The sequence below is a fragment of the Genypterus blacodes genome, unplaced genomic scaffold (assembly GCF_046128005.1).
Source record: "Genypterus blacodes isolate CSIRO-AG114 ecotype Tasmania unplaced genomic scaffold, CSIRO-AGI_Gbla_v1 ptg000131l_1, whole genome shotgun sequence".
Taxonomy (NCBI): Eukaryota; Metazoa; Chordata; class Actinopteri; order Ophidiiformes; family Ophidiidae; genus Genypterus; species Genypterus blacodes.
In genome coordinates, this window is record NW_027466933.1 from 992758 (window position 1) to 1018946 (window position 26189).

At 48.3% G+C, this 26189-nt stretch overlaps 1 protein-coding gene across 1 annotated transcript; it reads right to left on the reverse strand.

Moving 5' to 3' along the window:
• Positions 1-427: 427 nt before the first annotated feature.
• Positions 428-25242, reverse strand: phactr3a (phosphatase and actin regulator 3a). Its single transcript, XM_076163453.1, has 12 exons — positions 25140-25242; positions 11197-11361; positions 10469-10633; positions 9717-9926; positions 9348-9573; positions 8792-9033; positions 8385-8538; positions 2418-2473; positions 2100-2161; positions 1583-1723; positions 1254-1330; positions 428-802 (listed from the first exon to the last, which is right to left on the reverse strand). Exons 1-12 carry the CDS (start codon positions 25240-25242, stop codon positions 787-789), a joined length of 1617 nt encoding a protein of 538 aa, XP_076019568.1. The 3' UTR covers positions 428-786.
• Positions 25243-26189: the final 947 nt, after the last annotated feature.

Genomic DNA, 26189 nt, shown 5'->3' on the forward strand with positions numbered 1-26189 from the left:
TGATTCATGTTGGTTATTTAAGCTTTGAAAGATGACACAGTGCCTCTGAAGTGTAAAGTCATAATACGGGCCTGTTTAGGCAGGAGCCACATCTGAAATGTCAAACATAATAACAGTTCTTTAAATGAGTTCTTTAGCCTCGTTCTGAATTGGAAAACGAAATAAAAATGAGAGGAGCCGTTCTTACAAAAGACCTTGTATTCTGAAGACAAGTAGTGCTTACAAAGGTATTTCTCTTTTCAGTGAAGACATTGTTATTCTGTATGTACACTTCATATCAAATTCACCCCCGTAACCCCGCCCACCCCCAGACCGCACAGTCCCAAGTGACACGTTATTCGTCGATTAAGAAAAGGTGAAGCTGGTCACATGCACAATCCCCCCCCCCCCACACACACACACACACTACACGGTTCACACCGCCGTCTCAAAGTCCATGAAATAGTACAAAAAACAACACTGACTGAATGACAAGATTGTTTTTCCTCCGCTCTCATCCAGAGAGACCGAGCTTCTTCTGCAGTCCTCTTTGTCCAGCCAGCTTTCATTTTAGAGACACACAGTCGTCTCCAGGACACACTGCTGCGAAACACGTCCCTCCGCCTGCGCCCCCCCAACCCCCAACAGCGATGTTATGATAGCCGAGGGGGACTGGCAGAATTGTAGAGAAGCGCTGAAGGCGGGAAAAGCTCCAGGCTCTTTAAAAGCGTCACCGCTGAGCAGCTTCTCACAGCGCCAGAAGAACATTTGAGCTCAGCATTTCTTCACGGAAGAAACTCTCTGCTTTCATGGTCGATGGAACCTGTAGACGCAGAAGCAGAGAGGAGAAAAGGTGCGTTAGAGGCGTACATCACGGCAGCAGAAGGTGCCTTTGTGGTCGTACCCCCTTACATCTATAAATCTCTTCAGGGGAGCTATTTTTAGCACAGCCATTAACGTGCTGAACGGAAGGATGCCGACTCTCTCCTCTCCTCCCTCTGGGTCACTGTTACAACACGCAAGGTGTTTTCTGAACACGCTCAGCCAAGGACGCTGTGGCATCTGATCATTTGTCCCTGCTGAGGATAACCTGCCCTTCCCCCATCGAACAGAGCGCCACATCTATCTTTAGCTCCTCGCTCTTCTCTGGCTGAGCAAGGAGAGCTAAAATTAGACTCCAGCAAACCAAGAATAGAGCGCATATGCCTTCCTTAGCGCACATCCTAAACACACACAGACACACACACACACACATGCTCTTGCCCAATACTGACCTGGTTAGGTGTTTGCTTGAGGCGTGCACTTCCATCTCAGTGCTTTTGAACTCGTTCAGCTCTTTCCGGATGGCAGCCTGCAGAGGGGACAGAGAGGCCGTTAGTGTGTCCCTAAGTGCCCCGGGTTCACGGGGGGACAGTGACCTCTGAGCGGCCCCAGACCAGCAGAGAGGCGGTGTAATGGAGACTTCGTGATCGCATGATAACAGCAACATGTGGTGCCGATGGTGTTGATGAGCTCTTTGTTGACAGAGCAGGTGAGATGAGTCTGTGACACAAAGAGGCTCTGACACAAACACCTTCCACTCTGTTTTTCCACTCAGACCCACCTTGTCTGCCGCAGAGAGCCGAGTCCACGGCTTGTCTGCTCTCCTGTCGTAGTCCTGAGCTTTGGCCACTTCCACGTAGTCGCTGAAGCGGATCAGAATCTTTCTGTCGCGAAGTTCGTCTACTGTCGGCCGCTGGTTTAGCTGGGAAACAAAGGAGTGGGTACAAAGGGTTAGAGTCAGAAGTGCTTCATCACATATTACTCTAGGGAAAATGTAGTAGTTATCAAAACAAATAATGATATGTAAAGTTTATAACATTAATATAAATGATTTTTGGGAGATTCCTCATATTAGAGGTTTCAGAAGTTATTATCCGGTTATTAAATCAAGATACTATTACATTTTCAAAAGAAGATAAGCTGAATCCTTTATTTTGAGATATTAAAACAATAATATGTGGCTTTGTATAGAAATGCAGTATGGAAAGCACTGATGGAGTGCTTTATTATTGTTATTATGATGATTCCATTAGACAGTCCATGCAGGTTGAGGTACAGTAGTGTAACAGCAGCAGTACCTTTCTGTTGAGCCGCTGTTTGATCTCTCTCCTCTCCTCCTGCTCTGTCTGGTCGTTTCTCTCTGGAGGAAGAGAAATCAAATCCATATTTTAGATGCAAAACAACAACAACAACATACAGTATATAACACAAATCATCTAACGTATATATCTATACATAGAAATGGAACACAGTAAAAGCTTTGTTGTCTCCACTGACTTGACTAAAGCACTTGAGGTCTCATGCATGAATAATGGAGCAGAGCAGCAGCATCAGACTCAGCCCGTTGTGGTCTGAGTCTTATTTTGAAAACAACTTCAGCAGCGTCTCACACTCACGTTTCAGGATGTTTCGGCTCTCCAGCTCCTCCACATTCGGTCTCTGGCTCAGCCTCCTACGGAGAAACACCATAACCACGTTTTGAACCATCTCGGATGCAACTCTCGGGACTAAAACACTCCTCCTCCTCCTTCTTCTTCTCCTTTACACCGGCTGCAGCTTCCTGACTGTGCGCGTCCCCGACAGGAATCCCCTATACTGTCTCCATCTAGCATCCACACCGCGGCTGTGATGCTTGGGCAGAGGCGCTCCCCACATCTGGAACGACGACACGCAGCGCGATCCTGCTGTTTGTGCTTGTCGTCGTTTTTTTTTTTTAGCAATTCGCTCTGAATCTAAGTTCGAAGCCCGGACTCTGCATCTCAGGTGCGGCCGCTGTTTGGATCAGCAGCTCCGGCGCTCTTCCACTACTATCCTCTCCTCACACACAGGCGCTTTTGAGTCGGGTCGTGATGGGCGCGCCTCCCAGTCTCCCCGGTTACTGCGCGTGTCATTTGTAAGAGGCGGCGCCTAAAAGCAACATCCGCCCACTCACGGCTTTCCCCAACCTGCTGCTCCCCGACGCGAGCAGCCCGGAGTACACACGCTGCTCCACACACTCACGCTACTCGGACACATTGAATAGAACACAATAGAATCGTTTTAGGAGCTAGTCACGGATTCTGTCTAATGCTTTCAACACGTGGCCAGAAGTATGTGGACACCTGTTAGCTACATCTTTATGGTACAGAATGTAATAATGGTGCATTTAAATACATTAAGCACCTTTCAAATAGAGTGTGTTATTAAATATCGCCTTAAATTGTCCACTCAGCCTGCTTGTGTGTATTCTATAACAGGGGGAGGGGCTTATACTGCTGCTTTTGGGGGGAATCCCCAGTCGTACCAGCTCTGATCTCAGCCTCTCCCATCACTGCTCTCACTCAATCCCTTTAGTCGTTATTCTTTACACTATGATTCATTGTTTTTGTACTATTTAACGTAACATTGCTTTAGTGTTAGTGGGTGTTAGGGAGGGACGTGCACGTGTTGTTGTGTGTGCTTTTTGTATGAATCTTTGACTGACAGCTTCTGAACCTCGAGGACAAAGTATCTTAGTATTTTGAGCATACTGGAGCCCCGACCTCACTAATTCCCTCGTGGACAAATGGACGCAAATCCCTGCAGTCATGATCCCAAAATCGGGCGGAAATCCTCAGGAAAAGAGTGCAGGCTGTCGTAGCAGCAGATGGCAGAGGGATCACATACAGTAGAGCAGATATACAGTAGAGCAGATTGAGCATAAAGAGAGTCTGACACGCACATCATCCGTCCATGGTGTTCCACTGTCAATTCTTGTTTTTTTTAGATACAGACTTTCTACAAAAACCACAACGATCTGTGTGGTCTGTGTCTGATGAACGAGCTCCTTTAGCTTTTCTCATCATCAAAGTACGGGACTTATTCCTTCTTTGTATAAATAATAAATGTGACCTGTACAGCAAAGCCCAGGTCACACACACACACACACACACACAAACACACTGCAGCACACGTGCCTCCACAGACGTGGAAAGGCCAAACCCTGAAGTCCTCGCAGCAGGACTCCCTTTTATCCCCACACCTCAGCTTAAACCCCAACCTTTATAGTTCTGGCCTTGAAAAGGAATCAAAGTTAGGTCACAGGTACTGAGACCCAAACACCTACAAAGCAGCTCAGGTGGAGCGGCACACGTGTGGCACTGGGTGGGCCGGGACCACATACACATACCTGCTAATGAAGCCATTGTAGCGGGCAGATTCTTGATCAGACTGGTTGAGTAGATCTTTAACTTAAAGTTGAATTAATGCTAACAACAGAACAGAACAGTAGAGGCTTTGTGTCATAACAAGTTGTTTTCATCCAGCTGAGGTATTAATAACACTGGCAGGGATCCTCAAGCGGAGTTCAGGGAAAGTTACTCACACTTGTAGATATTTATACCGCCTGTTATTCTCAGCCGCCTCACAAGTCAATAAGGTATTCCAATAGATCCAGACAAGCAATTGTTAGCTCACACGTGGTTTACCAGAATAGCATGAGGAAGTATTCATTAGCTCAGCATCCCAGACGGGTTCACTGATGAGCTGTGAGCATAACAATGTGGAAACACCACAGTGACAAAGCTGTCTCAGGCAATTTCATCATATTGTGCGTAATCAGTACCCAGGAATACGAGCGTCTGTCTCCAAAGATGCATCGTCCCTGTGTGATTTTTAAGCTTAATTAGTTTCCTATCAAGGCGGTTCTGAGTGTTTCAGCCTCGTTTCTTACAAAGCAAAGCAAAGACAAAGCGCTGCAACAGTTGTGAGTGCATCGCAGCTGAAACAGAGCAAACAGAGAATCACTACTGAAACCCCAGCGGAGACGGCATCCACTATATTATTGACCCGGCCGCCGAGTTGCCTAGCAACAACACTCGATATCTTGGAGACAGTAGTGGTCTCCCGCAGCAACTTCACACTTCTCCCTAGCAACACACAAATGGGATTTCACTCCTACACACCGAGCTGCATGTGTTTATATAGAACCGCTGTCTATTTATAGAAGGAGTCTGTTACCTTTGTTTCTCTCTCTGAGTTAAATAATTCAGATTTCTCCGTCCGTATAAAGACGCTGCTCCAGATTTACTCCATTGATTCACAGCTTATTGTTCTACATCTCGTGATGTAAATGAACCAAAGACACCGCCTAGGTTTGACTGAAGAGAGGCAGAGGCATTACTCGGCCCACATGGCTTCTTAAAATATCCACATTTTTGATATAATTGCAGCATTAAGGCTTCCAAATGTAGTCCCTGAATGCATCACGCTGACGCAGAAGCCCCTCCTGGCTTCGGCGTTACCATTTGTTACACAGGATGCTCTGCTGTAAAGTGAGCTGAAATAGAAAAGTGTAACAATGCCAGAGAAGAGAAGAATGGAGGCGATGTCATCAAAAGCATGAAGACTTCTTGAGTGGGAGGAAGAGGCATTTAGTCTTTTTTTTTTTTTTTCCTTTAATTTCAAGCTGCCAAACTGAAACAAAAGAAGACCAAAATGGCCATGGGCGTGCTTCTGTCTTCAACCAGTACAGTCTCCTGCCCCCACATGCCATTATTCCTGCCTTCACAATCCCCAAACAACATCGTCACACGCAGGAGCTGCATTATTGAACAGAGTCGGGAGCTAAGATTAGAAACAGGAGTGCGGGTGCAGCAGAAGTGCAGGGGCGCGGCGTCGCTATAGATAGAAAGGTCATCCATCAACTGACGCGCCGGACGGAGGGAGGGAGGGAGGGATGGGATGGATGGACGGACAGACGGATGGACAGACGAGGTGTCGCCCTCCACCTTGAGCCCTGGCGGCATTTTCTGCTCCATCTGCAGCAAATATGAGCAGCGTTTCCTCCCAGCTGCAGACAGGAGGGAGGGAAAGAGGAGATTGGATCTAAGCCCACAGACCTCTGCAGGCGTCGGTGATGGATCGTTTTGTCATTCGTTTTGAATACCCGGGGGGGGGAAATGAGCGTTTCTTCTCTGATCACTCTGCCCTCCTCTTCACCATCTCGCTGCTATTTTTAGCCAGGATTCCCTCCCAACCGGTGCAGTGCGCAAACTCATTTATAGCAATGCAAACACAATAGGATGAAAATGCATCTCGCCTGCTGCTAATCAGGGAATATTGTTCTGAGGGAGATCACGACTCCAATCCAACGCCCAGCAGCTCTCCTAGAAACACGTCCACTGTCACCAGCAGAGCAGATCTCACAGGCAGATCCATTGTCCAGAGCTGTAACAGATTAACCCTTCAGATCCAGATCTATATACAGTAGACAGTATGTATCTGCCTCTGTATCAGGCCTGAGTCCAACCTGTTGATGCTCAATCACAGGATTCACCATTGGCTTCTATGTGATCCAGAGATTGAAAGTAAGCAGTCATAATGTCCGCTTAGTTTTGTTACATAAATTTTGCAATTACTCTCAGTTGAATAGTCTGAATTTCCTTCTCCAACCGTTTCCCTGTCCTCTGTCATTTCTAGGTGCATTATTTAAATTTGTTTGATTTACATAAAGTTCTCTTTAGCTCAGCCCTTGTGTGTACCTTCCTCTTTTGTTACGCTCTGAGGCAGCTCGTACATTCTCAGGGTCGGTGCTTTCAAAACACAAGCACTACTCTCTGTGGAAAACCATTTAAGTGTGTGTGTGTGTGTGTGTTTGTACAAATACTCGCTGCTTCTCTAAATTCCTCCGCGATGCAAAGGTTTGGGTTTTTCCAGCCACATCAGCAGGAAGTAAGAATTGGTTTGTTCTAAAAATGGAACTAAATCAAAACGTTGCAGTTGTCTGATCCCAGTGGCGTGACTTTGAGGAATCAGGTATTTACAGTGTAGGTGCAGCCGCTCTCACCGCTGTGCTACAAGTGGAACCTCCAGAGCTCTTACGCAAGCCACAGTCACACTACACTCCCCCTGCTACATAAACAGTTTGCCTGCACACACACACACGCTTCTTCTCAATTGATGACAATGTGGCATCTTCCTCTGGCGACTCTAAGAATAGACCTGAGTCGTCTCAGACACAGACACACACCTCTTTCCTGGCTGTGACTGACTGCTCAGCAGGTTGCGTAACGTTACAGCAGCGTGCCTCCCTTTGGCACCCCGGTGTTAAAGAACCAGGGGCCTTGTGACGCATTCACACAGGCGGCTGCTGCTGCTGCTGCTGTCGTCTCGTTGGACCTTAGAGGAGGTCTCGGTTGTAGATGAGAAAACTGAATGTTCTCAGGCACAGACGCAAAAACATCAGCGTGGCTTCATGTACATGGAAAGTTCCTGGAAGCAGCGTCACTACTCCCGACATGGAGAGGCTGTTTGTGTTTTGATGACATCTGCAGGTTAACATGCCTGCATATTCCCTGACACAAGATTAGAATTTCAGCGACTTCATTCAGTTTTGCAGCCGGTGCAACATTAATCTTCCTCCTATTCCGCCCCTTGGGAATCTGCTCAGTTGAAACCTTGATTAGTTAAAAAGGTTATCTGCTCAAACTCAACAACAACAACAACAACAACAACTTCCCACCATCAGGGCCGAGCCCGGGGGCAGCGTTCCGCCCGAACGGTCGGCTCGGAACAATGGCAGATTACACAGCAAAAATCGAGTCAACACCAAACAAGAAGATAATCCTTTCAAATCTGATTCTCTACCTCGCTGCCCCCTACTGTGTCGTGTCACCGCATGTCCGTAAGTGTGTGCTGCAAATCCCGTCAGCACCATGGCCGGAGCTGTGATGTGTTTGTGTTGTTTCATTTAGTGGCCTTTTGTTTGCAAAAACTGATCCAAAAAAAGACAGATTCTCCTTTGCTGCAGCACTACTGTGCACACAGAGTGAGAACAGGTGATTTTTAATTACTAGTCGTTGAACTGCTTGTGATGACTACAATTTTTCTTTGAAATTTTTACTCAATTCTATAAATTTTTCAGTTTGTTTTTCTTTTAAGTCTTTCTAAGATTTTGAATTTTTTGTTTTGAATCTTTTATCAGTTATTTCTACAGTTTGTTCCCACATTTTCTTTTTCTATGTCTGGAATTCTCTACAAACCTGACTGGAGGCTGGAGGGGGACTCGTCCAGATTCTGCTCCTCTGTCTAATGAAAGTTAGCAGCGCAGCTTTTAGTCAAATTAAGATTCAGTGAGAAGTAAAACAGCAGATTTATTTCAGACTCTAGAGGGTTAATTGGCGGCCTGTGTGATAGAGTGGATAATAACAGGAAGGATATTTGTGGTAGAGCAGAGACGAGCTTGATGAATCACATTAATAAAACATTTAAAATTGCCACCACAAGAGAAACTATCCAACCTGGCATCCCAAAACTGGATCACACCGGCTTTATTAAACTGATGTCATCAGTTCAATCGGCACCAGAGGCACAGACGGCGATGTCGAGAGGATTTCATTGCTTACTTGGCAAGTTTCATCTCAATCTGCTGTCGGATTTCCAGGCGCTCCTGGTCGCTCCGTGCCGGGAAAATGTTCCTGTCCTCCAGTTCCTGTTTGCTGGGCCGGTTCCGTAGTTTCACAGTTAACAGCTCCTTCCTTAGCCTGCGAGGAAGTGTGCCTGCACCCACGCATACATGCATTTATACACACACACACACACACACACAAGCAGGCCATTAGTAATCAGATACAAACAGGAAACAAACTTCTATCGCCGGCTCTGTCAGAGATTCCATTTTCCGTTTTATATCATAGCTAAAACATTAAAGAGTCGATGAACGAGGTCGTCCATCACTCCTGCCCGCTGATATGAACGAGCATTACATCCCATAAAAGCCCCAACCATCGATCTGAACGTTCTTCAAACTCACCCGAGATGACAGAATCGTTCCAACCCTCCAGGTCGTTGGGGAGGCCCGAGGTGTTGGAGAAGCACTGGTCCAGCCGCACGTTCTCCTTGTTCTCCTCTGCCTCCTTCTTGGGCCAGTCGCCCCCCAAGCAGATGCCCCCCAGGGCCGGCGTGTGCTGGTTCTCCGAGCTGCAGGAGCGCGAGAGCCGTCCGTCAGAGCACCACAGGCGCGGGGGCGAGCCCTGCTCACACCCGTCATGGACGCTGAGGGGACATAAATGTCATAATGATGAGGATGCAAAGATTATGGGGATTAAAGGGGAAACAGCAGCTCAGGATCATTTATCAAATGAGGCAGAGGAAGTAAGCAAAGCCTTGAATGAGTCAGCCTCATTCTCTGACCTCGTGTTAGTGGTAATAGTGTCAATCTGCAAAATCATTGTCATCAGATTAATGAAGCAGAGTACAAAGTGCAAGAATTCCTTTTCTAATCCAGAGTAGAATTAAGAAGGAAACCCTGAAAGCACTCCATTCAAGTACAAGTTGCTCAACAGTACATTTACGAGCTCCTTCCTTACATCTCCTGCCTGTTCTTGGAAGCGAAGGCTCTCTGTAGTTCCTCCATAATGCAGCTAGGGGGCATAGGAGGGTGCATCATATTGCCTATATGTGGGGAGCCCGAGGTGTTGGAGAGCCCTCGGAGCGGAAGGGTCAGGGCAGACAGGCTCTCCGGGGCCCTGGGGGGAGGCTCCTTGGGGAGGTAGGAGTTTGGCAGGTGAGTGGGGAGCGACGCAGGGCCTGAATCTGCAAGGGAGGAGGAGCAGAGAAACACGGGTCTGAATCTGACCTCCAGCTTTAGATAGAAGAAGCAGCATGTACATGTACGTATAGAATCAGACCTATATATATATATATACACCTATATATAGTCTATGTGCTCCACTGACCTTCTCCGATGTTCAGCTGGGGGAGAAATTTGGGAGGTACTTGCGGCGGGGAGGTTCCTAGCGGCATCTCCTCTTCTGACCTCTCCTCCATCTGCTCCCCTACATCCTGCAGCCCCTCTGGCATATCCCCAATGAGGGGCACGTCCTCCTCTCTCTCCTCCTCGGGCTGAGGCATGTTCTCCTCCACTCGTTCACAGTCTTGGAGAGGAGCTGCAGAGGCACACAAATGCCACAAAGTCAGCCGGGCCATATCAAGATGAAAGAAAGAAAACAATGTCAATGTTTAGTTTTATTTGCCATTTGCCACTTCCAGCAGATGAGGGCAGCAGAGGTTAATTTTATGTCATTGAAGCCTCTTTGTCTCCCCCTATTGGTTCACACTGAGCATAGAACATAGACTCAAACATAATGTACACAAATCCATTTCAAAGCAAAGGTTCTCATCATGGAATTCATGAAATATGGACTACAAACCTAAATGTTATTACTCTATGCACAAATACTATCAAAATAAGCAGGATTTAGTACATTTGCGTTCATTGAATGCACATTTAAACCCTCTCCCCCTATCCAGGGCCTTTCATCAGATTGATCACAGTTATCTAATACACTCTCATAATCAATCTGCTGTGGCTGAGGCTCATAAACGAGCTTCCCAACGATCCATTTCCCCCCCCGTATCCGTTTCCTCCTCTGCTCTGAGAGTTTCCATTGATCTGTTGATCTCTGAGCGCGGCGTGGGGCTGTCCTACCTGGAGACGGGTGATCCTCCACGGGACCCAGGTACTCCACGCTGCTGACGTGGTGCGGGGTCAGAGGTCCCCCGAAGCCCCCGAGCAGGATGCCGCCGTCTGAGCAGCAGCCCTGTGTGGGCGAGCTCGGGTCTCGACATAGAAGACTGCTGGATAATGCTACATCTGAGAGGGGGAGGGGGGAGAGGGGGGAGTGGAGGGAATACAGAGGAGCCAGGAGTCAAATGCATGAAATGAAATAAAATTGAATAAAAAAAAGAAAAAAAAAGATTAAATTAAATGATTGATCAAAGAAATACATAGATATAGTCATTAATAATAATAAAAAATAAAATAAATGACTTCTTCATAAATTCATTCATTTTAATATAATTTTACATAATTTTGTCTAACAAAAAAAAAAAATTTTTAAAATCAATTTCAATCCATAATGTAGAGTAAATCATAAATGTATTAATCAAATAGCATTTTCTAAATCTAAAGGTGCTGACGGAGGCGTGTGTGAATTCCTGCAGATGCTGCCGGCTGCTCGTCTCCGTCTCATCTTAATTTGATGAGCACATACTTAATTCAAAGGGTTGGAGTCGTGTCTCTCCACTCCCTCCCACTCATTATCTCCCCCTGACCTGCTCATTAAAGCAGCTGAGGCCACATGTCTGTATGTGTGTGTGTGTGTGTCTCTCTCAGCAGGTTGCCTCTTCACCCCGCCCCCGCTCGGCGCCCCCTACCTGTGGCGCTCTGCTTCAGCTTCTCATTTTTCTTTTTCCTCCACTTCCACGGCTTGAAGAGGCGCCCCAGGGTGGCCAGCTTGCTGTTGCGTCGGATGGGTGGCGTGTGGACGCCCGACACCAGGCAGCCGGTCCTCAGCACCCTCTGCTGTTCCACGACCTCTACTGCAGCGGAGACAGAGATGGAGAAGAATGGGTGAAGAAATGTAAGCATGGAGCCAAACAGGAATGTGACGGCGACGGAGAGAGAGAGAGAGAGGAAGTGAGGGAGAGAGGGAGAGAGATGAGAGCACAATTAGTATCCCCGCTTTACTGAATAACCCATGATGGACTCCAAGTGCTGTGAACTGATTGAATTAGAAAGCCTAATCTGATCAGGCCACACTCCCTCTGGGCCGCTGCCTCCCTGTGAATCCCTTCCCCTTCCAGCCGTACGTCACATATCAAAATAAATATGTCTCGCACTCCCAAACACTGCCGAGGGCACATAAGGCTCCACAGACGCAAAGAAAGCCTCGTAAGACTACAAAAGACTGATTTCCCCAGGAGACCAACAGGTGTGCCAGCCTCTCCGCCTTCCCAGAAACGGCATTAGTCACGCTGCTTGGTACAACGGGGCCCCTGTGTCTCATTGTGTCATCCTGTCTCCCTCTCAAAACGCCTTCCCTCACAAGATGTGCTCCGATCCATTTAGTACAGGGACCACATGTTCCAACAACACACTGAGTCAGAAGTTCAATATCTCAACCCTGGTGCAGGAACATGAGGTGTCAGGTCCATCTTCAGATCCATTAGAGACGGGTTAGTGCTCTAATCTTTACTAATATTGGACAAACAGACGTCTTTCGCAGTTTAATGTCCAGGGAGAGACGAAGAACAGAGCTGAGGATCAAGATTGACGACCCGAGGAGTTACAGGATGACATCATCATCTCAATTAAACAATCTCCTCTTACCCATTAAGATAAAACAAGGCGAAGAAATGCATTTTTGAAACCAACAGCAGTTTAAATCCTTAATCTGTGACACGACACGTAAGGCACCGGATGAATGTGTGTGTGTGTATAGAGCACAACAGAGCAGAATACAGAGCGGTACAGTAGAGCGCAGCACAGATCGTTTCCCTCCTCTGCCTCGGCTTTACGTTCACGTCACAGACGAGCGCTTCCTAACGCCGGCAGCCCACTTCTGTCTCCTCTGCTCCATGTTCCATTCTCTGTTGTTATTGTTATTCTCTGCACACGGTGGCTTGGCTTCTGCATGTGCCGGTGTGTGTGTTGTGTTGTGTTGTGTTGTGCGTGCGGGCAGATGAAAGCGGGGAAATGAAAGAGCGCAGTTTGAAGAGCTTAGTCCAACTTATTCATTTGTCAGAGAGGATGTCCTGAAATTATACTGTTCTATGGGGGAGGAGAGAGCTGGAGTTCAATCAATTATGGCTGTGACTCAGATCAGGAAGTGCAGGTCTGCGTCTCTGTGGGTCGAGAGCGCTGTTACATGAAGTCACAAAGAGCCAAGCAAGAGGAAGTGTGTGTGTGTGTGTGTGTGTGTGTGTGTGTGTGTGTGTGTGTGTGTGTGTGTGTGTGTGTGTGTGTGTATGTGTTTGTGTGTGTGTGTGTGTTGTGTGTGTGTGTGTGTGTGTGTGTGTGTGTGTGTGTGTGTGTGTGTGTGTGTGTGTGTGTGTGTGTGTGTGTGAGAGACATACATGCTGTACGTCAATGTGACCAGAAATGAGAGTGAGAGGAGCCGGAGTCTTTGTTCAGATGATCAGCTGAGGGGACTAGGATTTGGAAGGGGTGGGGGTGTTGGAGAGGAGGAGAGGAGAGGAGAAGGAGAGGAGAAGGAGAGGAGGAGAGGAGAGGAGAGGAGAGGAGAGGAGATTGACATTTTAACCCTCAAAGTTCCTGTAAGCAGGTCACTTGACCACACACGCTGGCCTCAGTGTGTCATCATGGCTGCTGTCACACACTCAGCGTGGCAGATGAGGCGCCACACGCTGAATCCAGGTCAAGCTTGAAGGAAACACACCCAGAGAAGGGAGGGAGGAAAAAAGCTTAAGCAAGAGAAAGAGAGAGAGTGGGGGTAGGAGGAGGGGAGAGAAGGGTGTCTGTGTGTGTGTGTGTGTGTGTGTGTGTGTGTGTGTGTGTGTGTGTGTGTGTGTGTGTGTGGAGAGGAGGGAAGGGGAGAGGAGGCGGGGTTAGGCCCGCTGCTGTTGCCATGGCGACCACATCCAGATGCTGCCGCAGCAGTGAGAGCCAGCGGGAGGAGCGAGTCAGTCTGTAGCGGAGAGGAGGAGAGGAGAGGAGAGGAGGAGAGGAGCCCCCCGCTCAGACCCAGCCACATCTAAAGGCAGCGACAACCCCCAGTGCATTGTGGGTAGGGGGGGCCAAGCCACATGGAGGATGAAATCCGTCTGCGTTTCGAAAGAGGGAAGGAGATGGAGGGGGGCGGGGGTGGAGAAGGGGGATTCCAGGGAGCAGAGGAGAGGAGGAGAGATGGGAGGGGGCTGTTGCTATACGGAAGAGCTTGCAGGAGAATGTGAGCTCGTCCAATCACAGAGCAGCTATTTATAATGCATATCAAGTAACTCTTCATTTTTCATAGAAGTGGTGGCTCTTCAGAGGAAATGACAGCAGCTCAGGATTCAGGTGGAAGCAAACACAAAGAGGCGTCCACGGTGCCGCCCGTCAGCGCCGCACAGGCCACGTGCTCGCTAATTAACATGCTAATGCAAACAGGCTTTATCAGAGCCACGCGTCACGCCGATGCAGGCGGCCGTGAGCTCATTCGCTACACGCCAAACGCAAGCCTGCACAAACTGTAAACACACCTCACATCAGCTGTGGCGCTTGAAGGCTTTAGGATAAAACCACACATTTACACAGAACAAAAAGTGAAACATAATTCATCAAACATCGTCAAAAATACAGTGACACAAAACAAACGAACTCTACTGTATATTATGTTCTGCAGAAAGTGCAGCGTTGGCTCAAAATGATTTAAGAGAGAGTAAAGTCTGTAATATGGTAATGGAACTTGGCAGCAACACAAAGTACAGCTGTGCGCCGCCAGAGGCCACGCCCACTCTAGCATCATGTCAGCACAGTAATGAGCACGACATTCTTGCTTCAGCCCGCAACGGAACAGGGAACGCTCCGACTGATGCAGACGCCCCACATATCACATCATAAACAATCGCTCTGATTGGCTCATTTAAGCAACTTATGTAAACACATGTTAGCCATTTTGGATCAGTTTGGAGGCAGTGAGACAGTGACGGCTGGTCAACAGGGGGCGCTACAGTGGAGCTAATGCACACCTGGATGAAGTGGTTTTAATGAGAAGCAGGATCCTGAGTCGCTCAAATGAAACAAACATGTGCCAATGTTGCATGGGTTGTGTGCGTGTGTGTACGTACGTGTGTATGTGTGTGTGTGAGTGAGAGAGAGTGTGTCACTGCTATGGTGTGTCATCGCAGCTCAGCACACCTGACTAGCAACAGGTAACAAAGGAAAATGCAGTTATAACACGAATATCTTCTTCTAACGTAAACACTGAAATACTTTGCACTGACCACAGTTTGACCCCACACTCAGACACACACACACACACACACACAGCTGCCTCAGGTGAGAGCGAACCGACAGGACGTGAAAGGTCGTCACGCTCTATTAAAAACTCAGGAACTCTAAAAATAAAAGGTGACTTCAAGAGAGATTAATCTGTTACTGCAGCTTCATCTGCAAATGTCATTCTGAGGCAAAACCAGGCAGGCGGAGGGAGAGGAGGGAAGTGTGTGGAGACGAAGAGCGACGAGGACGACACGGACACGAGCTGCTGAATGTTTGGATTTGTTTTTTTTTAAAAGGATCCTCTCATAAAAAACCCCTGAATCAGATCTTGACTGAGTTCTGAATGGAGTGCAGTGAGTCGGTTGTTTGCTATTCTGAGGCGGCCTTGGAGAGGAAAGGGAAGAAAGGAAATACTACACGTCCTTCACTCCTAAGTCTTTATTTGGCTTCTCATTGAGTTAAGCTTCATTTACAAACTACGGAGGAGAAATGTCTTTCTTTACTCAACAAGGTAAGAAAAGTGTAAAGGACGATGGATCACATGATGAAGAGGAAACAAACTTCTTACTCTTACTGGATTTTTTTATGTACAGTATTTTTTTTTTAGGGATTTGAACCTTTACCCTTACTTCATTTTTTAGGTGATTTTGAGTTGACATATTAAAATATTATTAAATATAATTTATTTATTTATTTATTTTATTAGCATTGTGATTTTATAAATAATAAAGAGGTAGGTTTCTTTGTCTAAATTATCTGTGATTTGTTTGTTCTGCAGTATTCAGTCAGTAACAGTAAGTATTCTCACTCTTTGAGCTGATAATGGAGGCAACACGTCCTTCCTCTCCTCCTAATCGCAGCTATAAATATCACCAGACCGACCCAGGACCCCCGACGTCTCTGAAGGGCCCACAGATTGTAGCGAGCTCGCCTCCACCGCCGCCGCTCGTCCGCGCAATTGACGGAAAACGTGCCCTTGAACGCATCGCCTCCTTACCCGCTGCCACGCCAGCCAACCTCCTCGCTTTACCCCCTGGCACTGCAACTGTGCCGCCATCTGTCTGTGAACCCGCTGCTTTGGGGGTCCTGCCACAGCCGGGCTAACAGCTACCAGGGAGGGAGAAGAAGAGGAAGAAGAAGAAGGGGGGGGATGGACACGAAGAGTGTGAACGCAAGACAAAGGCTGAGATCAAGAATGACGGCCAACCGCAGAAGAAGAAGCAGAGAGAATGATGAGCATCGATACCATCAGACCAGGTGTGCTTCTTCTTTCAGATTCCTCTTTTCATTGTTCTGTTCGCCAACACATAAACGATGAAATGAGTGATGACAGGAGGATATCGGGTCGTCATTCACAAATGCATTTCTGACGATTTAGTGAGCAGAAATCTATCAGCCGTGATTACAACCGACGAGGTCACATAGGTCACATCCTGTAGTCACCTGAGTGTCAATCAAACTGCTGCTGCGTAAATGAATAACTTCAGTATTCTGTATTTTTTTTTTCCTGGATAATTCTTCCCCTTAAAAAAATCTCACTTTCTTCTAAGCTGTCATCTTAAAGCTCTCCGGTCGTATGTGCGTGCTGTGAAGTGTAACTAAGGGAACAGAGGCGATAAGAGTCTGCAAAGGTCAAACCTCCACGTCATCAAAGTGATTACAGGCCGAGTGTGAAGCTCAGGCGTGTGGGCTCCTGGCATGGAGTGAGTGGAAGTGATGTCAGCGCGGCCAACAGCCAATGGGAGAGGCCCGGGGGCACTTGTCTTGTTTGTCACCATATGTTGGTGTTGGAGAATGAGGAGCAGTGGGAGGCGTCGCGTGTCAGCATCCATGATCCAGAGCCGCTTCATTCTCTGCTTCTTCTCTAAAGAATCTGTTCCTCCAGAGTGGCGTGAAATGCGGCGGACAGATCGGCTTAAGGACGACGTCACGCTCGACAAACGACAACAAAAAGTCACAGAAAATACACAAGTGTGCTCAGGAGGTGTTTGTTCTCTTTGTTTACACTAAAGATTCAACTTATGTCCCCTTTTTCCTCTCCTTTACATTCAGCAGGTGTTCCTCTGCTGAGTCCCTGAGACACAGAAACTGGAACATGAATCCTTGGATCAGGCATGTGGACATTTTGTCAAGTCTTTACGTTTTTGGGCGGCGTTCCCGCAGAGCGAAATGTCATCCAGTTCCATCAAAAAGCTCCGGCCAATCACGTAATGGAACGTCTCGCCCGGCACGTCGCTGCAATCTATCACATTAATCTCACAAGTGCGAGATTCATATCGACTGGTTCAGCTCGCGTTCCAACGTCCCAAAGTGCTGCTGGCAGGAGACTGACAGAGAAGTCAAACTGCAGAAACACACCAACATGGAAGAAACCCCGTCGGCAGTTTAGAGAGACTTTCCGGGAAAAAAAAACACAAAAAAAGGTTGCAGTTGTATTGACGGCTGTCAGACTCGATCATATTTAGCGTTAAAAACCCTACAAGTGTTGTTAAAGCTGCGGTTTGTGGGTGTTTGCAGTCACAGGGTGGCTTGTTAGAGAGTCCAGCCTCACAATCAGGTGGGTGAAGCTTTGGTGTGTAATCTATTCCTGTTATTGCCACTGATTTAGGTCAAAGCCTGAAAAATTCATATGAGTGTGTGCATTGAAGAGGGAGGAGGGGGGGGGGGGGGGGAGTGTGTGAGAGCAATTACTCATTATACTCAGCATATATGGCAGGGCGTATACTGTGTGTGTGTGTGTGTGTGGCTGCAGCAGCTGGTCCCTCAGATCACTCTGGACTCCCTCCTCTCCTCCTCTCTGCAGGGAGGGAGGCACATCGTGGTCTCCAGGCAGGAAAGACAATGGGAGGTGCACAGAAGATACAAATACAAATCACCGCGGTTACGATGTCGCTCACACTTCAGATTCGTTGGAGAGCCTGCGGCGACATGAGCGGGGGCCGGGGGGGTTTGTTTAGGGGCCTGAGAGATGGATGTATGATGACAGGTGTGAGTTTGCCGTGGCAGTTACAGCGCCTGAGAACGCAAGAGGAAGAACGCAGTGTGATCACGTCCACGCCGCCATCATGGAGCCATAACTATGCAAATCCAAATGTTTGACACATTAAGTAGACAGTTCTTAATGTAAACGCTCGGTGGTTTACATTAGAGACGTAGTTTGAACTCTGAGATGGAGACAATTTGGTTAAGTTGACGTCCTGCAGAAGAAGAAGAAGAAGAAGTGAGGAGCACTCGCCCAGTATTGATTTCACGGCAAGCTCGTTTGTAAACAACTGATGGAAAAGGTCTCATTTACATTTTGTTCAGCATTTTCTTTACATTTTTTCTCCTGGAATCGTATTGGAGCCCTGCAGTGTAAGGTAACGGTCAAGTCGCTCGCCGCCTCTGACCTGATGGAGGCACGAACGCGTTTAAGCAGCGTAGACGTTACACGCACAGGCCCGTGTTTTCATTAAAGCGTGTAATAACCGCATCAAAAACCACGACACGGATGTTACGTGACATACTGGGGACAGAGCGCACACAGTCCTGACATCATGAACTCAACTCATCTGCCAAACCAGAGATTTCAGGTTCTTGTTCTCTCACTTTACTCCTGATGTTTTGAAGCATAGATTCTATTAATGTACACACAGAACGTCTGCAGACTCTGGCGAATATGAGACGCTTGCTCTTTGTGCAGATCTAGCTCCTTTTCTGCTGTCTAGTGTGAGCCAGATGAAAGACAAATCAGAAACTGACTGGAAGGGCTCGGCTGCAGCAGGGAAACTGTCTGCAAAGGGTTCCCACGGTTACAGATGAGCTCTATTTGTACAATTGGAGTTTCTCGTCCGGTCGCTCTGTGCCGGAGGGATGCAGAGGTGGGGAAGGAGACGTGGCGTTTTGTCTTAGCGGAGGTACGGCGTGATGGATCAAGGAGCCGCAGTCCATCAGTCAGTGGCGTGTGTGTGTGTGTGTGTGTGTGTCACCAGTGTGGCCTTGGACCAGACTGGAATGTTTGGCTTACATGGATGTGCAGCATGAATAGATTGAAATTGTAACTTCTGTCCCTCAGCCTGTTGGATGGAGATCCCTGCTCCAGCCCGGCGCTGTCCGCGGTGCTGAAACGCTTCCTGCCTGTACCGCACTTCCATACATCCTGCTTCAGTCCGGCCGTGGGATGAAAAGCTTCAATTAATTTCCCTTCCTCTTCCTTTACCCTTCTAGTCGAGCTATCGGATCCATCTATGTATTTAATTTGCCTCCTCCTCAGAGGCCGAGCTGAGATGTTCAATAGCGTTCCGGAGCCTAAGTGCCCATCAAGCTTGACAGAGAGCTTCACAACACTTCCCCCTGGCCTCTGCGGTGCTTTAAAGTCAGCCAGGCCGCCTCTCTCTACACTTCCTTCCTTAGTCCAGCTATAGGTGACTCCCCTCTGCACCTCATCATCTCCCCCTGACTGGATCTGAACAGGTGTGAGGGCGAGGAGGGAGGAAGGATGGGGGAGGGAGAGGAAGGCTGGGCCCGTGTGATTCATACTGCAGTTTTGTGTGTTTTGACCAATTGGAAAGTGATGGAAATGAGGTGAAATGTCAGATTTACAGAGATACAATGATGAACTTTACTCATCCCCAGACTTCCCAGGGTCACTGAACGCACAACAGATGTGAAGGATCCACCTGTGTGTCAGATTTACAGATCTCCTTCTCTACTTCTAACCTTCCAGATTGTGTGAGGACTCTTGTTCGTCACCTTAAAGATGCCAGAACGTTCTACTGAGCAACAACACACACACACGCACACACACACACTGGACCAAATGTTCATTCTGGTGGATTAACTCTCATTAGTATCTGCTAAATTGATTTCAACAACATTTCTAACAGTGAGTGAGACAAATTGCCGGCCAGAAGGTCAGAAGCTCATCTGAAAACATACGGGGAGCTCAGCACTTAGAAAATGAGTGGTTAATGGACTAGAACGTGTCAGAGCAACAATATTGTCCTTTAAACAGCCAGCGAGGGCAGGAGGGGGGAGGGGGAGGAAGAGGAGGAAGAGGAGGAACCTGCTCAGAGGGTCCAGGAGCTCCTCAGGCTTCCAAAGCTCAAACACACTTAACGTTCTCCTCCACGTCATCCATCATAGTGACCAGTTAGCAATTAGGATAACATCTCCTCCTCCTTTCCTCTCCGCTCCAGCCTCCTTTCCCCTCGCTCCCTCCACTCTTCTCACACACACACACACGCTCAGAGCCCAGAGGAGACCCCGCCCCCCTCTTTCTCCACACACAACTTCTCCGGAGCTCCGCTTAACCTTTGCCGTTTGGGGCTAAGCAGCTCCATTACGTGCTGGGGGTCTGTGACAGGTGTGCAGCTCAGGTCCTCGCTCGCCCCTCTCTCGCCCCTCTCTCTCTCCCAGGGCCGCCTGTACAACTGCCTGGCTCCTTCTTCTTCTTCTTCTGCTTGTTCTTGCACATTCTGCCCGTTTTTTCCCCTTACTTCCTCATTGCACAAGCTTACACACAACCTGCCATTTCTCCGGCAGATCAACGCACACATGGATGCACAAGGCAACAACACACAGACGCGCAGGTGTATTCGTGCAGATACACACACACACACACACCAACTGCTGCAGCAGCACATGGCTCAAACGCTGTCAGAAGGCCTAATCTGCTCTGCGCCCACAGGGAGCGGGCATGATGCGAGGCTTTTGTCGCCGTTGTCGTCGTCGCCGTGTTTTGCGCCGGGAGCCAGCGAGGGCGTCGGCAGAGAGCGAGAGCCCGACAAGCCGTCCAGATGCAGCTTATCTGCCGCCCCAGCGCTCAGCGGGCTCAGAGCCACAATGAGACGACAGGACTTCCAGCTCTGTTAAACCTCTCACACACACACACACACACACACTCAGGAGACGTTCTTGCTTTTGTCCCGGAGAGCGAGTGCCTGAGGAGGAAGCTGACTGAAGCGCAACTGCAGGGAAATCTTGTGTTTTACCAGCTTCTTCTGTGTGTTTGTGCAGAAGAGAGAGTCTGAGTTGGGTTTGTTTTGCTGAGTTTGCAGGATGAACTTCACAGAGTAACAGAGATCTCCAGCGACGACACGTTTCTCTGAGTGTGTGAGACAAAACTGAAACCGTGTAACTTTCCTCCACTATCAAATAACGCTGAGTTAACTTAGCTGCTGAGTCCTCCTGCTCACTAACGAGAGGAGGATGAGACCGGAGCTGGACGACAGTGAGAGCTGATATTCCCCGGCTCTCTGCGCCTCCTTGAGTCGGTGATAAGTGTTTCTGCTCAGCCTCTGTGGGCACAAAGAGGCCGACTGAGCCGCTCTCCAGTGGATAGACCCAACAGGTGGCCCTGACTGACTGACACCGAGCCCCTCAGGCTGCCAGAGAACACCAAACGGTACCGCAGTGCAGCCTGAACTGTGTGTGTGTGTGTGTGTGTGAGTACGTGTTTCCTTATGTCCTTCATGATGCAGTTGGCGTAATAACAAACAAAGAAAATACAAAAAAAGGTCAGAAGAAGCAGAACAGGTGCTCGCTGATCCACAAATAGGACCCCAAAGTCATCGCACGTGTGACTCACTGCTTATAAATAGAAACAACAATACAGAAGCAGCTAGAAACGTAAACAAGAAGCTGCATCTTGTGACGCAACACACACATGAAAGAGCTCAACGTCTGCCTGGCTGTAAAGATCATAAACTATTAATCACTGGGAAGAAAACACATAAATATCTAAAGACAATCTTGGTTCTCACGGCTGCCAAATGTGATTAAAAACTCAATGACACGTTTCAGGCCCTTTTATTTAAAATCTTACAGTAAATATGTGAAAGCACAAACGATTAGTGTCTACACACACACGTGATCGCATCCTGGCCCTCACAGCTCTCACTCCTTTCTTTTCCTGTGGTTGTAGGTTTTTATTTCTCTGTCGACTCAAACCTCAGTGGGTGAGTGCAGGTGTGTTTCTGTGTCGGCCCTGGAGTGGGAAAAGTAAGAATTCAGAGAGAGAGAGAGAGAGAGAGAGAGAGAGTGAGAGAGAGAGAGAGAAAGAGAGAGAGAGAGAGAGAGAGAGAGAGAAAGAGAGAGAGAGAGAGAGAGAGAGAGAGAGAGAGAGAGAGAGAGAAAGCAGCTAATAATAAAAAAATTCTGTTTTTCTTGCAGTTTTTCTTAACTACTTGAGTTCCTGGTGCTTCATTTCCTTCTGCACAGTAGCAGATTAGTTGCTCCACATTCTCTTCCACGCTAACCTCTGACCTCTGACCCTGGTCCCCCTATCAAAGCCTCTGAGACCTCCACGTCCATCGCTCCTTCTCTCTCTCTCTCTCTTTCTCTCTTTCTCTCTTTCTCTCTTTCCACCCAAAGAACAAAAACATCAACAAATTCTCCTTTGAGCTGTGTCGTGGCTTCAGTTTGATCCGGACCGGCCAAAGAATCCCGAGTCCTTTCAAACAAACAGCACTGATCAGCAGGAGACGGACGGTTCCTCGCCTCATGTCATGGCGGCTGCCAGACGCCTCAGGGGAGTCGAGCCCACAGAGACCAAATAAAATGCTGCATTAAGCTGAAATGTCAAATATTTACATGTTCATTAGCGGATCATTACGCAGAAACAGCCAGAGTGCCGCCAATAAACTGGGGCCAGGATCCATGACGGACAAGATGGAGCTGCAGCGAGTCACAACACGGGACCCCGAGACTCAGTGCAGTGGATGTTAAGGAAACGCATTTATCCCACCAAAGGAGGCGCCAGCGTTCCCAGGGATCTCTAATTTGTATCGGTCCATTTGGCCCAATCAGACTGGAGATGGCCGTCATGAGATGCCCCATAAACAACACATCTAGGCTACAAACAAGAGCTTTATTTATGACCTCCAGCGCCGTGGACATTTGCCGGTGTGACACATTTATAAATCAGCGTTCGCTGGCTGCTGGACCGGAGCAGAAGAGCTCCTGGGCCCGGATGTCAGCTGGAGAGCAGAGCAGGTAGCATCTCCTCCCTCTGAGCGCGAACACAGCGTGTCAACCTGTTTTGACATTTCCCGCCTAACAAACGCAGACTTCAAAGGATTCCGAGCCCTCGAACGAAAAGGAGACGCGGCTAATGAATCTCTGTGATCTCGGGGTGTAGCTGAGGGTCGGGAAGGAAAGCAAAGTGTTTCTCTTTCAAACTCAAAAGAAATTGCCTGAGAGAAGTTGTTTCCACCAGAGGAACATCTGCCTGCCTCAGCTGTCCTTTCTGCAAAACAATTTGTACACATCTAACGTTTCTACCCGTTCCGTTCCTGCTTCCCTCCTCCTCCTGTAGCTCTTCCCGACGCTCCTGCCCGACTCCTCGCCAGCTCGTATTTCTCCCGCTGTCCTGCCAGAACCTGAGCTGAAGGATGCTTTTATGGAGCGGAGCCACCGGGGCAGCCGTGCCTGGACGCCTTCCCCGTCCGCAGAGCGTCAAGGTGTCCTCTCCACACCATTACCTTGGTCGACACTCCGCAGTGACTTAGTGGAGCTTTGAGCGAATGTGACGTTTTATTAGCCCGGAGCATCTAAAGGGTCCTTGTCTGAGCAAACTAACTAAACAGTGGGAGATTTTTATATGGCCGCCGCTGTTAGCAGACTTATGTTCCTCACCAACGTTTAAATATAGCTTTAAATCAGCCGCTCGGGGGGAGAACGCCTCCATTCAGAGCTGCTCCAGACAGACGCAGATTAACAGGACACATATGCAGTAGAGCGGCACGTACAGTAGAGCAGCACGTTGCTCTGACTCGCCACAACATTCAACATAGCGACGCTGCCTGTATTGACTCTTTGAGTAAGCGGATGAATACGGTGTCAGCCTCCGCAGCTGTAAGGGCCACTGTGTTAGGACAGGGGGGGGAGGGGGGGGCTGTCCTTGCTAAAGTAATCAACCACCCAGAGAGGGCCAGGATGTGTGTACTTAAGGCCTCCAGACACCAAGGCCGACGTCCAAGCAGTGACAACAGCCTGTGTCTTTGCTTTGCGTCATGGATCCACATTCAGACACAAACGCAGCGGCGCACGTTGGACTGCGAGGCATCGAGAGTCAATATTCCCTCCGGTTGAGAGTCCGCTTTGTTTAATCAAGCGCCACCAAACCCCAGCGTGACAGTATCACATCCACCTGTGTGTGTGTGTGTGTGTGTGTATGAAACAACACACGATTGGCAAGTAAAGCACAAACAGTCAAAAGGTGAATGACTCTGTTTCATAAAATCTCATTCAGTCGAGTGTTCTTCATGTGTGTAAAACTGTGTGTGTGTGTGTGTGTGTGCGTGTGTGTGGGAGACAGCACTGACTCTCTCCAAGCCCACACATCATAACCACAAATAGACCAGTTTAAGCAGAAAAGACACCCCGAGCGCCGTGGAGAAGCTAGAACACAGAGCGTTTGTCACAGGGTAAATTTAGCAGTCACACATTCGCACGAGTCCTGAGCAACACAGAGTGCTGGCAGGCTGCTGCCCCGGACACTAATGAAAGATCACTTGGTTATGTGCACAGAGACGACTAACAGGCCGCTGACAGACGGATGGAAGAGCTGTGAGGAGGCAGAGCACACACACCTGCCTCAGCCGTACATCCATACATCCAGTCTGTATGCAGGCTGCATCACGTGGAAAACAGGTCATTGATCACAGCACTGATCAGCTCAGTGTGTGTGTGTGTGTGTGTGTGTGTGTGTGTGCTGTCAGTGTCAGAGCAATATGGGAGCAGATGTGCAACATGCAGCAGCCAAAATTCTCGGATCCATGTGGCTCCTGGGTAACAAGGATGAAATATGTGTGTGTGTGTGTGTGTGTGTGTCCTTCTCTGTGCTCACGCTTTTGATAAGAGAGCAGCGAGGACCACACACACGCCGGGTTTTGTGCAGATAAAGGCAAGTGGCATCACGCACAAAGCCATAAATAACACCTTGTGTGTGTGTGTGTGTGTTATTGTGTGTGAATGGCCTCCACGCTGGATCCACCAGCAGCGGCTACAGGCGTCTATTCCAGCCGAGCAGGAGGAGGAGGAGGAGGAGGGAGGCGTGCAGAGTCCATTCACAGATGCTCGCTCCAGCTATGCCACATTAATTTTCAATTTGCATCTCCACGCCTCGACATTACGGCTCGTTTTTAGTGTGTGTGTGTGTGTGTGTGTGTGTGTGAGTGTGTTTTTGTCACACTCTCCCAAACGTCTGGAAGCATCTCCGCGCTAATTACCGCTCGGTGTCCCGGCGTCCCACCGCGCAGGCATGAGCCGCCTGCATGCAAACCGCTGCACCGCCGAGCCGAGCGACGGAAGCTGCGGCTTCACGGAGCGGAGACGCACAAAACACACAGAAATACAAAATAAAGAGACAATCTGATCCAAAGCGCTCTCTTACCTGCGCTGTGCACCAAATCGATGTCCGGTTCGGGGAGTATGTTCGGGTCACTTTGAGACCTGCCTCGCTGCAGACAGCCGTCTAATCCGTCCGATGAAGCCATGAGGAGGCAGCGCAGGAATCCGGGGATGAAATATTAAAAAGCCCGAGCGGAGGCAGGCAAGGTCAGCGGGAAGATGGAGAGATGAGAGGCTGCAGCCGCTCCGAGCGTCTACCAGGGAGCCATGGCTGAGCAGAGACTCCGTATATGTGTGAGTGTGTGTGTGTGAGTGAGTGTGTGTGCGTGTGTGTGAGTGTGTGTGAGAGAGCCTGTGTGTGTGTGTGTGTGTGTGTGTGTGGATGTGTGTGTGTGGATGTGGGAGGGGTGATGTACCCCCGATGATGCCCGTCCCTGTCCAGCAGCCTGCTGCACACACACTCATGCTTTTATGGATCTTACTGGATATTTGTATAAACCAACACACCGATATGATAACACACACACAAACACACACAGAGACACACACTCGCCGCATCGTTTATTGTCACGGTTCCCCCCGGTTTGCGGCTCTGCAGAGTGACGCTGTGCTCTGCCAGATGCAAACATTGTAATTAATGATTCCACCAATGATATGATACATTAATAGGTTAATTAGTGTGAATGCACCGCTGGGTTGTGATGTATGGGTCAGGAGATGAGTCAGACATGTTGCACACCTAAATTATCATTCATTTATTTTAATTTATTTATCACAGAGAAAAATATATTTGCTTTTGTCGAGCTCTCGAAAATAGAGTGTACTGTTATGTGCAACAAATCTGGAAGAAATATAGGAAATAGGCGATAAATATACACATAAATTATATTTAATTTTCCTCATGAATTTGATAATAATCTGATGAAACACTAAGATACACAGTGTTTATGCGGAAAGAAATTGTATTGTTCATTATGAGCAATCCAAAGCCTCGTTAAATATAAGGGGCACCGTTAGAACATCATAAAAAAGATATAAATAAAAATTTGCTTTGGCGTTTGGGGTTTTCTCGTAAAACGTCTAAAAGTGTCAT